The sequence below is a fragment of the Mus caroli genome, unplaced genomic scaffold (genome assembly GCF_978045245.1).
Source record: "Mus caroli unplaced genomic scaffold, Mus_caroli_1 scaffold_11, whole genome shotgun sequence".
Taxonomy (NCBI): domain Eukaryota; kingdom Metazoa; phylum Chordata; class Mammalia; order Rodentia; family Muridae; genus Mus; species Mus caroli.
This window is the reverse complement of record NW_028227266.1, coordinates 118,196,053-118,214,045: the sequence shown is the minus strand read 5'-3', so window position 1 is coordinate 118,214,045 and position 17,993 is coordinate 118,196,053. Positions and strand designations below refer to the sequence as shown.

The following is a 17,993-nucleotide window of genomic DNA, read 5'->3' as shown; positions in this document are numbered from 1 at the left end:
GTCGCTCCTGCTGTCTTCCCAGTTGCATTTCTAAGATGATTACATGTGGAGATGTGATGGTGCATAAAATAATTGCTAAAGGTATTATGTATGTATTGTGAGCTGGAGTGAAATGCTTTCCACATAAGCATGGTGACATAAATTTGATCCCTAGAACCCACAAAAATAGTAAGGTATGGAAACTTGGCTTATAATTCCCTAACTGGGGAAGTGGACACAGATGGGTCCCTAGAGCTCCTTGTATAGTAAGCCTTGGCTAACAGGTGGCTGGTGGGCACAGTACACACACATGCATATGCATCTGTATACACAGGAACCTGCCTTTTCCTATTGTAAAAGCAGTCTAGTTTCAAGGTTTAGTGCTAAATGCCTCATATGCCAACTTAATGCATTAGTATATTTGGTAATGTAGGACCAAAGACAAAGAATGTACAGTAAAGTGACTTTTCATAGAAAACGGTTTCTAGTGCACACTGAAGTTTTGTCTATAGGTGAAAAATAATGGAAGTGTTGTATAAAAACCTTTGGAGTGGAAACCCCTCATCTCTTCCACAGTGCACTTTACTTACCACAATTAACTGTGACTGACGTCTGTGTCACATGGTGGATTCACTAAAATGTTCCGATAACTGACTTTCTGAAACTGAATTTTCTTTTCCAGAATAAAGAATTTCTTCAAGAAAAAATACTCCAGAGAGCACCTACCATTTCTGAAAGATCTAAAAAGGTAAGTTAGGTATTTAATTCAATTTTCTTCAGTTGCTTAGAATAGACTTGCAGGGATTTTGTTTTTGTTTTGCATTTTTAAACTGGGTACTACTCTGTAAATAGAAGTGAGGGTACTTATTTTCAGCTATTTTGATGCATTTGATATACCAAGTCAGCAAATTCCTGTCAGCTGTGTGCTTAGGTATCATTCTGCTGTATCCAGGTATAACAAGGTAGGCAGTGAGTCAGTTCAAACCCTGTTGAATCACTGTTTCCAGCTATCCAGAGTGAGATGGAGATTTTTGCATAGCAATTATAGCTTGGGGTATAAGTCATATTACCTCCTAATCTTAAGACATGTTATAACAAAGCACTATGTTTTGTGTGTGTTATTTCTAAGAATGTTGTTCATCGTTTGAACATAAGGAATCCATTGAAGTTTCAGTTTGGACAAAATACACATTTGCCATTTCACCAAAATCAAATCTCCCATTTTTCTTGCTCTTCTCCCCTTAAGGGAGATTTAGCAAATGTGGAAACAATACTGTCCCAAGGATGTCTGTTGATGATAGACTGGAGGGGGAAGACCAAGACCCTCTGTTCCATAGATACAGTAGAAGGCCTACCTGGGATGTTAGGACCCTTCTGGTAGAAGCCCACTACGCATACATTTCACTTGTTGAGATTTCTGCTATTATCCAGAGGTTTTGCTTCATGAAGAACAAATGTATGTTAAATATTCTGAGCTTATAGTCTCACTAACAGTCACTCAGAGCACCTAAACTCGCCTTCACCTCAGAGCTTTGCCATTCTGCAGATATGGACGCTTCCATAGTGTTCCTGAGCAGCTAGCCTCTTCTTTCCCCTGTGTTTATCAACTGCTGTTACTTAGCTGAATCACAGGCTTTGGCACAGTCATCCCAGATGACTGACACCTGATGTCTGAGGAATGGCAAGTTCAGAATGGTTGGGTATGGGGGAAACGCTCTGTGCATTGCACCTCCTCACTGTAGGTTGTTAGTGTAGCACTTCCTAAAGGAGTTTTCTCTGACCACCTGACTGACAGTGCTTCCTTCCCATAACTTTGTTCTCTGACCTCCTGATCTACAACGATTCCTTCCCATAACTCTCTCTTCCATCATGTTTTGCTTTACTTTTTTGAAGAACTTATCACCATCTAACACATGACAGCCTTTCTACGTTATTAGAACAGAACCTTACTTCACACCACATCTCAGTAGGGTTAAGTCACTTCTTTGTGCCCAGTAAACATTTGCAAATAATTTGAATGCAGTTTAAATCTCTATGCTTGTAATCACAGTACGTCCTAATTGGAATTGTTTGCTGTTTGCACTGTGATTTCTTTAGATCAGTGAACTCTGATCTCAGGGAAGCACAAGCTGGGCCGGATAGCATACACCTGCAACCATACGCCTATAGTATTTTGGCGGCTGAAACAAAAGGGTTGGAAGCGAGAGGCTAGCTTAGGCATCTTTGTGAGCAGCTGTAGCATACGCTGTGTCCACATAACGAAATGCGATTTACAGAGCTTCTCCACTTAGCAGTGCTTCCATTATGATTTCATGAGAAGGTAAGTCATTTGGTAGCGGCTGCCGGGGTTAGTACTGCATACTTCTAATGTTAGCACCTGGAGGCTGAGGCAGTTTGGTCACATGAGCACAGGAGTTTGAGACTCAGACTGAGCAATGTAGTGAGAGCTCATCTAAAAAGGTAGAAGGAAAGGGTGGCAGGGGAGGAAGGGAAGGAGAGATGAACACCACAGTATAAACATTTTTCTAGTTCCATGGAGAGGCTGGCAGCTCCTGGTCAGCCACATCGCCAGTGTCACTTGAAGCTTAGTGTTGGTGTTTGCTAGGGTAGGTGGAGCCAGTGTATTTTCAGCTTGCTACATATATATCTCCATCTATCTATCTATCTATCTATCTATCTATTAAGAGTTGTGTGTGTGTGTGATATATACACACACGTTCCAATTGGAAGTTCAGGAGCATTTTTAATGGTCCATGTTATAACATGAATATACTTTTAAAATGTGTTATTAGTACACACTATATGATTCTGTGTGAGATGTTCAAGAGTGCACAGAGACGTGCAGTAGGCCAGTTTCCCAGAGCTGAGAAAAGTGGGGGAGAAACAGGCAGTGACCTGGTGGCTGTGACGTGTGTGAAGAATGGTGACCAACATGTTCTCAGTTTGGATGTAGTAGCACCTCATGCAACTCTACATCTACACAGCCCAGGCACCTGAACTTCTCTCACTGTGCACCCCGTGTGCCGTGTGACTCACATCTCAGTGGAGCTGTCCATCATTCATAGTAGTAAATTGAAAACAGTAATAAAAATAGTGGTCACCACCCCGTCTTTGGAACTGTCCCCTGAGCCTGAGGTGCAGGGGCTGTGTTGTGGACGGGTCAGTTGGGATGGGTCTACACCTTACATGTTGATTGGTTGCAGTTTTTTGTAGTGGACTCCATCTTAGCAAAGTGAGTTTCCTTGCTGTGGGTGTAGGTTACACTTATGAGTATAAGGACAAATATTCAGATTGTGGTTAGAGATTATGCTGGCCTAGGAAGAGTGACAACTGTAGGCTTTCCTTCAAGGCCTTGACCCCATTAGCCCTGGCTGGGTGGTTAGGTTTCTAGTACTAGGCATAGTCTCCCTTTTGTTGAGCAGGCCTTAGGTCCAATTAGAGCTGCTCGTTCCCACCAAGGCGAGGAGGTCAGCATGGCATGGCCGCAGTGCTGAGTGTTGTGGTTCACAGGCGCTGCCGTGGGTAGGACTACTGGTTGCTTCCCTCCGTCAGAAGCTTGTTCGGCACCTTCTGTGCCATGAAAGCTAGGACTTGGAGGAGGGTTTCAGGTCAGGGTTAGCCTGGGTCCTCTGGGCTGGACCCTCTTCCTAACCGTGTCATGAGTCCAGTTTAAGATGGAATTGAGGGAAGGAGCTGTGACGGTGGCTCAGTGGTGAAGAATGCTGTCTGCTCTTTCAGAGTACCTAGTTTAGTTCCCAGCATGCGGATAGTGGTTCATGACTGTTATTCCCAGTTCCGGGGGAATCCAAGACCCTCTTCTGGCCTCTGTAGCCTCCACCAAGTGGTAAACAGATGCATTCAGGCAAACACTCATACACATTACAAATTAAAATTTGAAAAAATAGTTGGCTGTAATAAATGTACACGACAATTCTGGAGGAAGAACATAAGACCGAAAGTCATGAGATCCAAGAAGCTTCCTTGGGCTCTTTTGAGGCTTCTTAAAGAAGATTACTGCGGTGGGATACGTATGTTTTCTAAATGTAGGGGGAAGAGATTAGGCAAGATTTTCAGAGAGAGTAGGGCACAGATTACAGTGAAATACTCATCTTCCAACTGTGGAAAGTCCATACATCGAGAACTCCTAAAATAGACCCCCCCATATCAAGCAATAATGCTATATACCCAGTAGAGAGATGGATATAACTTTCCAAAGAAAGCTAGAATTAGGAAGAAGATAGTGAGCTTGGTTGTTTTTGTTTGTTTGTTTGTTTGTTTGTTTGTTTGTTTTTGAGTCAGGATCTCATGTAGCTCAGGCTGCCCTTTTAACTCACTCAGTGTCATTGGTGGCTTTGAATGCCTGCTCCTTTTACTCTCATCTAAGAAGTGGGCACAGACCACTTTGGCTGGCATGTAGCATCCACCCCACACCCTCAGTCCTGAGCACTGATCTCAGGGCCTTGCTTCCTAGGCTGGTGTTTGACCATTGAGCTACATCCTTTGCCTGTCTCTACTTGCTTGGCTCCTGAACTCTTGAATCTCTGTGAAGTATAATTTATAATTTTGAATTAAAACGTTGAAGCTGGGCATGTTGGCACACATCCCAACACTCTGGAGACAGGCAGCTGATCAATGTCACAGCCTGGTCTAGACTCTAAGTTGCAGGCTAACCAGAGCTACACAGTCAGGTCCTGACCCAAAAGAGGAAATCAAACATTGGAAAAAGAGTGGGTGCTTTCCCTTGGCTTGGGCTTGTCTGCAGTGGGTGTGGAACAGTCTCTCCTCCCCTTTCAATGTCTTGGTATGTGAATGTGTTAGATTTTCCCTTACGCCTTAACATAAACAATATTATTGGAGTTCAGAGTAAAGAGGATTGTGGTTAAAGTCTGGGTAGAGCAGATTAAGGGTTGGAGGATGTGGCGTTTTAGGGACACATGACTCAGTTACTGTTTTCTTTAGGTGATGGAGGGATGGAAAGTAGACTTGAACTTCCTTTTACAAGTGTGCACAAAGTACTTTCTTAACCCACACGCCTTTGTCGCTCAGGTCCGCAGAGTCCCTGGCTCCAGTGGCCGTCTCCATAAGACAGAGGACGGAGGCTGGGAGTGGAGTGACGATGAGTTTGATGAGGAGAGCGAGGAAGGGAGAGCTGCCATTTCTCAGCTCAGGGTAAGTCACATTTGCCAGCATAGACTGTAGAGTTGCTTCTGAGTCTGGTTACAGCTGGAAGAGCTAAAACAGAAAGAAGACAAGCACTGCAGACGGGCTTTTCTACTTCATTACGGAGCACGTTAGAGTGTCAGTCTCTCAATGTGCTATCAGGTAGGGTATGTTAAAATAGCCATGGCTACAGGGGAAAACCATCGTGCTGTGCAGAGTAAGTGGATGCTACTAATGGCTAGATGTAGCTGTTGTTTGCTACCCTGTGACTTCTTCTTTCTTCCACCCTTTGAAACCACTAACACCAGTAAGAGGAAAAAAAGGATAGAGAGGAAAGGAAAGAGTTCTCGGAATAAAGTCAGGGGTCTGAAGGGGGCGCTGCTATCCTTAGACTACTTCCTACTGGTTAGGGTGTCAAGTTCCATGGGACAGGTTTGATCTTCCCTGTCAGAATATCTAACTTCTTCTTGTTTCTTCTTTGTGTGTGACTTCTTAACAAACCTCAACCAACTAATAACAACCAACAATAACATCCCCCCCCCCCCAGGGGGTGGGTGGGTGAAGTGCTATAATTTACAAACCCTCTGAAAAGTTCCCAGAATTCCAAATGTCACACAGTCGCAGAAACTCTCTGCAGCTGGCAGGATCAAGCCCCTTCTATAGCATGAGGCAAATAAATGGTGGTCATCTGCTGTGGACAGTCTGAAGCAGTCCCATGTCACATCCTAGCACCGGAACATAACAAAAGCACGTTCTTATGTTTCTGTAAGTTTTTGTCTTTTTGTTTTTGTTTTAAAGATTTATTTATTTTCTGTATATGAGTGCACTGTAGTTGTCTTCAGAAGAAGGCATCAGATCTCATTACTGATGGTTGAGAGCCACCATGTATAGCAGGGAATTGAACTCAGGACCTCCGGAAGAGCAGTCAGTGCTCTTAACCACTGAACCATCTCCAACCCTGTTTCTGTGTTTTTTAAATAAACCAAAATTGTAAAATTTTCAGTAGAAAATTGGTAGACATTGTAGAAGAATTGTAGCCAGAAGACCTTGCAACATAATATGCTTTATTCGGAGAGGAATAGTAGACTTCTTTAGTTGGTATATACTGAGTATCTTGTGTGTGTCTCTGTCTCTGTCTGTGTCTGCACATCCGTGCTTGTGCTAGAAGGAATAGTAGACTTCTTTAGTTGGTATATACTGAGTATCTTGTGTGTGTCTCTGTCTGTCTGTGTTTGTACATCCGTGCTTGTGCTCGAAGCCTTGAGGTCTTTCTTTTGGAGTGGGTAAGTTTCATAATGGGCATGTTTGCCTTGTGGGATTTACTCCCATGGAGTTCTTAGGACCACTTTGCTTTTGTTTTGTTTTTTTAGAGCCAGTCTCTTTGCAGACCTGACTGTCCTGGAGATCTCTATGAGCATTCTGGCCTTAGCTTCATAGAGATCCTCCTGCGTCTGCCTCCTTAGTGCTGGGATTAAAGGTGTGCTACGTTTTTTAAGACCTTGCCAATGAAAATCGACAAATATATACTAAGCATTAAGTTTAGAAAAGTCCTGCAAAAGACAGAAGTGGCCAACATTTGTTTCCCTTCTAATTTTGGGTAGTTCCTGTGCTGTCCTTCAAGATAGCTTTCCATTCCTTTATCTCCTTCACCGCTTCTCCAGTCCGTCCCATGTTAGGCGTTGCTCTAGAGCAGATGGTTATTCTTTTGCTTTTTGTGTCCCACATAGCTGCCTCTTTAAGACCAGACCTTTATGGATTGTTTCCCCTTATTTTATCTTCATATTGCTATTTAGTTTTTAAAAGATAAGTAACATCGCTACAGACACCGTTCGTGATGTCTCTTTGTTAACACTGACACCCTTGCTGCTTCCCTTTGCTTCTGTGTCGACACTGCCTTAGGCAGGCTGTTGGCCTTATTCATTGGGTACTTGGCAAGGTGAATTTCGCCCATTGCTTACCAGTAAGTCTGTGATTTATAAATAGAAGGGTTTAGTTGCCATGTAGGGTTGTGGGCTCCCTTGGCATATGTTCCTATCTATGCACCACTGCACTTTGTCCTCATCTCCTGCTGCTGTCTCCTCTGTGTCCCCATCCAGCACGCCCTCCCTCCCCTCTGCTTTCCTGTGCACAGCCTCCATCTCTCTGTCTGCTTATTTGGTTGTGTTCCATGCTGTGTGTCTGTTCCTCTCTTCTCTCTGCCATCTCTTTTAGCCTAGATTCTTCATATAACAGAAAATTATATCAGTTTATCTGAGTCTTGCTTACTAACTTTACCTGCAGGTTCATTCATCATTGAAAATGGAGCCCTTGTTGATGGACCTCTTACCAGGTTCCGTGTCTTGGCTGTTGTAAGACTGACAGCTTTAAACCTGGAAACCTACATACATATCTACTCTGGCTTAAATTCCTTCATGCATATATACAATTGTGCCATACTCAGCCACATGATTATTCTCATTTTAGTTTTTGTTTTTATATTTATTTACCTTGAGAATTCTTAAAATCAGTTTAACAATTAATATACAAAGTGGTAGGTCTTGCTTTGCATTCTGTTCACATCTTGTTCTTGATGTCTTGTTCACAGCTATATTCTTGCTCCATCCCCTTCTTTGTCTCCAGCTCATGTCTTCCTGGTTCTCCTTCATCCCTTCCAATATCTCCTGTTTTCTTGCCATGTGCATCTCATGATTTCTAAACCAACCCTAGGAAAATATGTTCTTCAACTTTTACGGTTCTCTTTCTAAACTCACTAAAAATGCAAATACAAATGACAGTTTGAATATAGGCACCACACGTGTATTTGTCTTTTACAGAGTGGCTGGTTTCCATTCAACCTAAAGATTTCCGATTTTACTCATTTTCCTGCAGATGCCATGTTTTTGTTTTTCTTTATCGCTGAATAAAATTCCATTGTATACTTAGCACATTTATTTTATCTAATTTTCTATTAATGGACATGTAGCTGTTGTAGATAGCTTAGCCATAAACATGCACATGCAAGAACATTTATACTGGGACTTAGAAGATATGTTGATAAGTAGCTTGAAGGTAGAGTCCCTCTGTAATTGACCGTAGGTACATAATATGCTTATGATCAGTGAGAAGAGATTTGCTTTGGAGGATGGCCTCGACTTCCTGGGAACTCAGACCACCTGGGTGTTTGCTTATAAAACTTCTTCGTACAATTTTCTTTTTGTTTTGATGTGATATATTCTATTCTGTTTGAGATTGGTGCAGGGGTGGGTGGGTAAGGGTGTGTGTCTCACTACGTAGCCCTGGCTGGACTGGAGCTCAATTTGTAGACTTGGAGAGATCTGCTTGCCTCCGCCTCCTGAGTGCTGGTGTCACATGCATGAGACACCATGCCTGGCTGTCACTGTTAACTTGTAATACAGTAAGTATATTGATATGTTCAGTATTGACTACCTGGACAAAGACTGTAATGATATCACAACAGCTTTCTCTTCTCAGAAAACTTAGATTCGAGTTAGTTTATGGAACAGAGTCTGTTATGGAACAGAGTGACTTACGGTTAGCATTACTTGCAGTTTCTTGGAATTCACTATTGGAAACTGACCACAAGTCATCTTACCGTCTCAGTTAATAAGTGTCTCTTTCTGTGTCTCTTTCAGTCTCCCCGAGTAAAAGACTCAGTATCAAACTCTGAGGTAAGTAACTGGAGGCTACCAAGCTCTTGTAAAGAGACATTTTATTTTGTTCTTAGGTAAGCGTGTCAAGCAGTGTGTGTCTGTCTCTGTGGGATTCAGTGTTGATGAGGCGTTCATTGTACCGGCCAGACTTTGATCTGGCTTCCTTGCTTGCTGAGTTGTTTGTAGGTTTGCTTTGCTTGAAGTGGAAAGTGATAGGAAATCCCACAAACATTGCCCTGTACAGTGGACTGTTCTTACTACCAGAGGGACGTGACTTCCTGGCCTATTGTGTTGTACATTCTTCTTCCTGGTAGCACCTTCTCTTTTTGTATGGTATGTGATTTAAAAACTTACATTTGCTCTTAATCTGTGGACACTCTGTCTGTGTGCTATACGCAGCTTATGTGCATTACTGTGTACATGATTTATGTATCTGAATAATCTCGTGTATCTTAACTACCAACACACTGACACACTCCCACTGCTGTGTGTTCCCATTCCTCACTCTCAGTACGCCTGGGATCACTCTCTTTCCAAGGCCTGACATCATGTGCAGTGAAAATCCATCAGTCCTTTTGGCCAGTGAAAATCCATCAGGAGCTGAGGTTATGGCTTTGATGATAGCACAGCAGAAGCCTTGAGTTCCATCCCCCATGCTACATAAAACTAAGTGTGATGCATATCCCTGAAGTCCCAGTTTTTGTCAAGTAGCAGGATTAAAAGTTCAAGATTCTTCTTGGCTACATAATGAGTTCAAAGTTAGCTTGGAAGACACTGAGACCTTGTTCTTTACCCCACCCTCTTAAAAGATTGGGAGGCAGAGGCAGGAGGTTCTCTCATTTTGAGGCCAGCCTGATCTACAGAGTGAATTCCACAATAGACAGGGATACACAGAGAAACCCTGTCTTGTTAGGATAATATTTGTGCACTATGTAAACGTTGTCTCTGCATTATTCAAATGTTGATTTCCTACCAATAGAGAGCTGAGAATGGACTTTGGTATTGTTATTCCAGTTGTTCAGTACCTGCATCATATTTTGTAAACATTCACCTCCTTCACCTTCCCATTGGCTTAATAAATAGCTGACAGCGCGAAGGCACAATAGGAAAAGCAGAACTTCTGGGCAGAGATAGGAGCTGTAGGAAGAATTGAGAGGTGTGGAAGTTGCCAGCCAGAGAGGGAGGAAGTCCGACACACTGAGACATTGTGAGAGTTGGTTGCAAATGTGGACTAGTATAGATGGGCTAGTGAAGTTATACACGCCAGTTGGGAAATCGCCTAAGCAAAGGCCTGAGTTTTAATAAATAATAATTGTCTCTATGTCATTTTGGAAGCTGGCAGGTCAAAACAGTTGATTATTCTGTGTGCTTCGTATTAGTGGAGTCACAGTGTTTTTTATTTTCTCATCGGCTGTTTTCCCCACACAATGTCCTTGTGGTGCATCCGTGTTGTAGCAGCTCTCAGATGACATCTGCAAGTTGAAGTGCTTCCGTCTTTTGAGTAGTGGATAGCGCTGTTACGAACGCCAGTGTGTAACACCTGCTCTCAGTTCTCTGAGCTAGACGTCTAGAAGCGGAATTGCTGAACTGTGGGAATTCTGTTTATGTTTTCAGCTTGTTTGGTTTGAGACAAGGTACTACTTTGTAGTCCAGGGCCTCAGACTCACAATCCCACTGCCTCAGCATCTAAGTACTGGGACTACAAAGTGTGTGCCGCTGTGCTCTGCTGTTTTGTTATCTTCTTAGTGCTGGTGTGGTGCCATTTGGCTTCCCTACAACAGTATTCTGACATTCCAAATTTTCATATTTACTTTCCCTGACTCCTGCTTTTGTTTTGGTGACAGGATGTCATAGCCCAGTGTACCCTCCATCTCACTATGTAGCCGAGGCTGACCCAGATGCTGAACTTCTGCTTCTGCCTCCTCAGGGCTAGGATTATAGGCTTGTACTACCATGCTTGGTTTTATGCAGTACTGAGACTCAAACCTGTGAGGCTGGACTACAACCATATCCCTTCACGTTTTATTTCTTTGTTTTCTAGATCATTTATGCCTTTAAGGTAGATAATCATGTGGACATGCAATGTGGAAGCTGGCCTTTTGAAATTCTATTAATAATACATGACTTACTTAGAACTAACTAATCTTTAACTTCTATTTTTCTGTCAAAAATCTAATACAAGTACGAGCTTTTTACTATGGGACTAATGAACATAAAAGTTTCCTTAAGGTTTATTCTTGGTCTCCTTGGTTCTTAATTGTAAATTTAACTTAAATTTGTATGTGTGTGTATGTATGTATGTATGTATGTAGGAGCACATGGGTGTAGGTGTTCACAGAGGTGAGAGAGTGCATCAGATCCCTGGGCTGGAATTCCAGGCAGTTATTATCTGCCTAATGCGGGTGCTGAGAGCCACACTCTGGTCCTCTGCAAGAGCAGTAAGCCCTCCGAAGCAGTGAGTCAGATTTCCAGCCGGGCTCCTGGGGCTTTACTTAGACACAGTGTTAGGGAAGGGGTGTGTGTGTGTGTGTGTGTGTGTGTGTGTCTGTCTGTCTGTCTGTCTGCCTGTCATTATTTTCTGTCAAAAGTAAGACTTTATTATTGCCCCTTGACTTTTATCTTTTACTAGTAAAATATTTTTCACTTCATTGATATTTTTCCCAGTAGCTAATTTTAAATATGTTTAGCTTAGTTTTATAATCAAGCTCTGGTTGTCCTCCAGATTCGCTAATTAAACTGTATTGAACATTTGAAGCGTACAGTGTCCGTGCTGTCACACACTTCCCATCCTCCTCCACCCTCAGACAAGATCTCACCAGGGATCCTGTCTAGCCTGTCCTCCTTACCTTCCTGCCTCGGCCTCCTTCTGTAATATGATTGTGTGTCATAGTAAGTAACATCTACGTACAGAAATAAAAGGACTCCTCAGACAGCCTGGCTTCTCTTCTCCCCTTGACTTCCTTCTTCTCTGTTGCTCTTCTTTCCCCTCCCCAGCTGGAGCCTCTCCTTGTACTCATCTCCTTGTCCCCTCACCCACTTCCTGCTCTTCCTCTCCCGGTTCACCCCAGCCCTGGTCTTTTCTTGGTTTCTGGGTCTACTTTTTACCTGGGAAGTTCATGGATTCAGTTTTCTTTACAGCTGAGTATAGCCTGTTGTGTAATGAGCCACACTGCCTTTGTCTACTTACCTGCTGAAGGGCATTTTAAGTTGTTCCATTTAGTGGCTGTAATGGACAGAGTAGCCATGAACATTGCCGAACAGGTGCCTGTGGAGTAGGGTATTAAGTCCTTTGGGCATATCCAGGAGTGGCCTCGCTGGATTTCCATGGTAGATTTATTTCTAATTTCTAACCGGCATTTCCCTACCACCACCTGCACTTGTCAGTTGGTTTGTTGATGTCTGCAGTTCTGATTGGGGTGGTGAAATGCCAAAGTTATTTCAATTTGCATTTCTGTGGTTGCTTAGGATGGGGCACTCCGTACATCTTGAGGTGTTTCCACGCCATTTTCATTCTTTCTGTTGAGAATTCTGTTTAGATTCCTAGAACACTTTAAATTGGATCATTCATTTCCTTGATTCTTTTGTCTTTTGGGTTCTTTGTATATTGTGGTTGTTAATTGTCTGTCAGTTAGTTAGACAACCCTTTCTCACAGAGTACTAATCTACTCTCCCTTTTCCAGAGGCCGGGCAGTGACAATCCAGTCCCTGCCACTAGGTTCATCTTTCACAGGTTATACCTCAGAAAGTTGCTAGACAGGTGTGATGGCACATGTGCATACTCCCACACTTGGGAAGCGACTGGAGATTAGCCTCGACTACCTAGCAAGTTGCAGACCAGCCTCTTTAATAAAACAACAAAACACTCTCCTATATAAACCAAAACCAAAAGGAGTTTAGAATGCTTAGAAATACTGAATAGTATATAGTACAGACAAGTGCAGTGAATGTGAGTATCACTGGCACAGAAGTTTGGTCCTCGCCCCGTGTGCCCACTGAGATGGCACAGAAATTTGGTCCTGGCCCGTGTGCCCACTGAGATGGCACAGAAGTTCGGTCCTCGCCCCGTGTGCCCACTGAGATGGCACAGAAGTTCGGTCCTCGCCCCATGTGCCCACTGAGATGGTGCAGAGCTTTCCCACTCACTCTGCAGCGCTGCGTGTCTTTCCTGCAGCTCTTCTCGGCAGCTGAGCCCATGGGGACTTTGCTTCAAGTTCCAGAACAGATTTCTGCGCATCTACCTCAGCCAGCTGGCCAGATGCCCACACAGCCAGCTCAAGTCTCTCTCCTGCCCCCTGCAGAGCCAGCAAAACCAGCACAGGTAAGTGGGGACTCTTTCCTGGCCCGTCGCCTGTGGGCAGATGATAGAACAGTAGTAATGCCCATTGATACTTTGGTTTGGAACAAGTGAGAAATTCTGTCTTGATAGTGTTACAGGTACTAATAAAAGAGCTTTATAAGGATCACACAGGTTTTTAAGCATCAAAATAAGTCACTTATGAAAATATACCAAGTACAAAAAATCTGGTAGCATATTGTCAGTTGTTCTTCATTAGATCTTTGTGAAGTTTAAGGAAGCCTAGTGCAGTGGAGGAGTTTCCTCTGAGCCTGGAGAGTCAGCCATTAGTTTCCCCTTTGCTCACTCACACTCATTAATGCTGGTGTAATTCTTTAGGCTCTCTCTTATCAAATGTATTCTGTTGAAGATACTTGTCTATTTTGTAAGGGTTACCTTTGTTAAAGTAGGTAATATTTACTTAAGCACACACAATTGTCATTAGATTGTAGTGTGGTGACAGTTTCTGGGTAGTAATGGCTTCTGCGAGTCCCTGCATGCTGAGTAACTGTGGTTCTATCTGGTACTCTGCATTTCATGATAGTATGCCGTTTGGCTGAGTAAAAGTTTCACTGTCAGCTCGTTTATTAATTATTAGAAATGCTAGGAAAAAAAGGGGGGATTGGAGAGATGGCTCAGCAGTTAAGAGCACTGACTGCTCTTTCAAAGGTCCTGAGTTCAAATCTTAGCAACCACGTGGTGGCTCACAACCATTTGTAAAGAGATCTGATGCAAAAAAAAAAAAGATCTGATGCCCTCTTCTGGAGTGTCTGAAGACAGCTACAATGTATTTACATATAATAAATAAATAAGTCTTTAAAAAAAAAGAGAAATGCTAGGTGAGAAGAAATGGCAGTTGTGAAGTTTCCTTTTGTTCTTTAGTATATCTTCATCTTGTGTTCTGTCCCCGGAGGCCGCTGCTCTGAGTACTGCTACTTAGTCACTTGGCTGACTTCCCTTCCTTCATCTGCCACATGGGAAAATACAGGTGTCTTAGAAAAACTGACAGAAAGATTGGAATTATGTCAGACAAATAGAATGTATGTCCTCCAGCAAGCAAAGCTTTATAGGTTTCAGAAAGATTTCAAAAGACCCTGAATCTTGAGTTGAATGGAGTCCTGGGAGACAGCTACTTTAGGCTGTCCTGGAAATTAACTTTCTGATTCCACTGACTTAACTGATAGCTGCCTTTTGTTGATCATCTGGAGGTGGCCCCTCCCACCACAGGGGCTGTCTTGGGGACTACAAGGACTTAGGCTGGGGAGGATGGAAACTCCTGCCAAGTGTCTTTCTTAGATGGCCATTGTCCTTGCTTCATGTTCCTGACAGGGACTTTCTATCAATGCATTTCAGGCTCAATCTTCAGGAGAACGGTCCCAGGAGACCAAGATCCCTATCAGTCTAGTGCTAAGATTAAGGTAAGTGAGCATTTGCTGTTTCTGAGGACTCTAGAGGTGCTGGCATCGCTGGGCCTTAGAGTACGCTACTGCAGAGCACCGTGTGTTTCCAACATGAATTTCTGCTTGTCTGAGAATCCAGCTCTTAACAGGTTTGTTGACTGCCATGCATATCTGCTTAGCAAGGAGCAGCATGTGTATTTACAGTGTTGCCATCTGGGTTGTAATGGAGGATGCTGGGGCAGTGGCAACGATGGCTGCTCCTCTGAGGAGGAGTCTGACGATGGGGTTTGTGGGCGTATGAACTTAGGACAGGCACTTCATGGCTGTGATTGAGCAACCTGCGAAGAAGTTTGTAGCTTCTCGGGTTTACTGCCTGTGTTGTCATTGGTTCATGGTAGGATGCACAGAAAGGCCTAGGGAGGTTGCTCAGGAAGAAACGTCATTGGTATCAGATCTGTGTTTTAACCTTCCCTTACTAATAGTTGGGATCAAGATTCTATAATTTTCTTTGTAAAATAAATTTGGATGTTATATTGTTTCTTTATAGTCATAAATGAATATGAAAAAAAATAGCTCAAAGACAGGCTAGGCCTTCTTTTAGTGTTAAAGTATGCCATTGAAGTACCGTGCAGTAGAGGACCACACAGGAATTATAGGTAGAGGTCACAAGAGCTGTTTAAAATGGTTTCTGCTGGGAACAGTGAAATTACATCATCAACACTGAAAAGCAAATGTGGTTACTTTCTTTCTATAGGAAGTACTCAGTGGTAGATGCTCTTACCTATAGCACTGTACAGAGAGTGTTCGCGTCTCTGCAGAGAAATCTGTGTTGAGTCTTACCACAGTAGACATGGGCCTCAGGAGGGTGTGGAGGACACTTTGTGTGAGGAAGCCTCTGTTTTCTTGTTGTTTATTTTATTCTGGCTTGTTTGTTTATGCTTGTTTGTTTTATGGTGTTTTTGAGACAGGGACTAACTGTATAGCCCTGGCTGTCCTGGAACTTACTGTGTAGATCATGCATGCCTCAACCTCACAGAGAGCTACCTGCTTTGCCTCCAAAGTGCTGGGTTAAAGGTGTGCAGGATGGTGTCAGCCAGGGTGATTGTTTGCACAGTTTATGGAAATAGTAGGACGTGGGCTTCTTATTCCCCTTTATGCAGACATAAATGAACAGAAGAGATGATAAACACCTCAAGTCCAGTTTGCCATATTGTTATTTGTATTGGAGTGCCAGTTAAACCACCCAGTTTCAGTGAGAAGTCCTCAAGCATATTATTTGTGAAATAAACCTGACCCTTTCCCCTGTTTAGGTAAATGAATTTGAATTTACAGTGATTTGTCATGTGTACTGTTAGATACTATGTTCTCATTTCTCTACCTTAACTAGAACTTCAGGCTACCTAGATAGTCTCAACACATTGAGTATTGATCGTAGCTATACCACACCAATCATATTGCTACCGGTATGGGCCCAATTCCTTTTCCTGCCCTCTTTGCCTGTTCAAATCCTGCTCATTTTAAGTCCCATTTAAAAACTTACCTTGGGGGCTGAAGAGATGGTTCAGTGATTAAGAACACTGGCTGCTCTTGCAGAGGACCAGGGTTTGGTTCTCAGCACCTGCATGAGAACTATCTGTAACTCCAGTCCCAGGATATTTGATATCCTCTTCTGGCCTCTGAAGGCACCAGGCCTGCACAAGGTGCACAGACTTACAAGCAGCAGAATACTCCTCACGCAGAACAGACAGAAACCTTCCTCTAAAGCTTTCTTCTTCATTCTGGGCTCATGTGTTCTCTACACTGTTGTGGGATTTGAAGGAATAATGTGTACTTAGTTCTGTGAGTGTGTTGGAGTGGACACGTGGGAGTGGAACCACAGATGACAGTGTCCTCCAGCATTTAAATCCCTCCTTTCTGTGCACATAGGCTTTCCTTCAAGTTTATATGATTATATGTTCCTCTTCATGTTTTGTTGTCAAAACAAGAATACCAAAGATTGAGTAATGTATAAGTAATAGAGATTAGACAGGTGTGGTGGCTCACACCTATAGTCCCAGCACCTGGGGGCCTGAGGCAGAAGAATTTATGAGAGTCTGAGCCAGCCCAGGCTAGAGAGTAATATGTTGTCTTAACATTTTAAGTATAAGCCAGAAGTCCAGAGTGGTAGGGTCTGTGTGTACATTTGACGAAGGCCTTCATGTTGCTTTATCTTGTGACCTAAAAGACAAAGAGTGCACAAGAAAGCAAGAAGAGGCACAGTTCACCTTATGGTAGACAGACCTGCTCACTGTATTAGCCTCTCAGTAGCCTCTCAGTACTGCACCAAGGACTGGCTTTTAACACAGTTTATAGGTCTAATTTAGACCATAGTGTTGTTCTAGTGGGATTAAGTGTGGGAATGGATTTGAGTATCCTCAAATTAGAAATCCTTTGATCAGTAGAGGGGATAATAAATTCAAAGTCATATAAGATAATTTGATGATAATGCTAAAAGTGTTGGCTAAGAGCCCTGTAGAATGAGCATATTAGGACGAAGTATATGATCTGTGAGAACAGAATAATCTTTCTTAAATACAAATACATTCACATAAATACCTGTTACATCGGGCTGGCAAGATGGCTCAGTGGTTAAGAGCGCCGACTGCTCTTCCAAAGGTCCCAAGTTCAAATCCCAGCAACCACATGGTGGCTCACAACCATCTGTAACGAAATCTGATGCCCTCTTCTGGAGTATCTGAGGACAGCTACAGTGTACTCACATATAATAATAAATAAATAAATAAAATATACCTGTTACATCCATACATATATACATGCATATACAGGCATACACATATACAGATGTATACATACATGTAGTATACAGATATATTGGCAGACTGTAAGCATATATTCAGAAATTCTTATTTTCCTTATTCTGTTTTAATAGGAATTCCAAAAAAGAACTAAATGATATTCGATTTGAATTTACTCCTGGGAGAGGTGAGTATTACAAAATATGACTGACAACAATGAATGCTAATTTGCTAGGTAGGTATGAAGTTTTTGTTATTTAGATAAGGTTTGCTTTTAAAGAATGGTGAAACTTCCTTGCTTAGGTTTTGGGAAATATACATGAAGAAAAACTGCAATGGATTTACTAGTAGTTTCATTTGGAGATGTGACTCTAATAAGCTGTATAGTAATCGATACAAGCCTATTAATAAATGCCACTCACTATGAGGCATGCATTTCCCTAAACATTATCCCATTCAGTTCTCTTTTTTTTTTTTGCTTTTTTTGAGACAGGGTTTCTCTGTGTAGCCCTGGCTGTCCTGGAACTCACTTTGTAGACCAGGCTGGCCTCGAACTCAGAAATCCGCCTGCCTCTGCCTCCCGAGTGCTGGGATTAAAGGCGTGCGCCACCACGCCTGGCCCCATTCAGTTCTTAAGACAGGGATCTAAGGAACAATGATTCCCATTTGGAGAGGA

General features: G+C 42.7%; 1 protein-coding gene across 2 annotated transcripts in view; it reads left to right on the top strand.

The window, feature by feature from the left end:
- Positions 1-17,993, top strand: part of Oxsr1 (oxidative stress responsive kinase 1) — an 83,397-nt gene that overhangs the window by 59,152 nt on the left and 6,252 nt on the right. For both annotated transcript variants that reach the window (XM_021172478.3, XM_085828176.1), the window contains exons 10-15: positions 662-727; positions 5,026-5,148; positions 8,772-8,807; positions 12,961-13,107; positions 14,476-14,540; positions 17,452-17,504. In XM_021172478.3, coding sequence (XP_021028137.1) covers positions 662-727; positions 5,026-5,148; positions 8,772-8,807; positions 12,961-13,107; positions 14,476-14,540; positions 17,452-17,504 — 490 coding nt within the window. The remainder of the gene's footprint in view (positions 1-661; positions 728-5,025; positions 5,149-8,771; positions 8,808-12,960; positions 13,108-14,475; positions 14,541-17,451; positions 17,505-17,993) is intronic.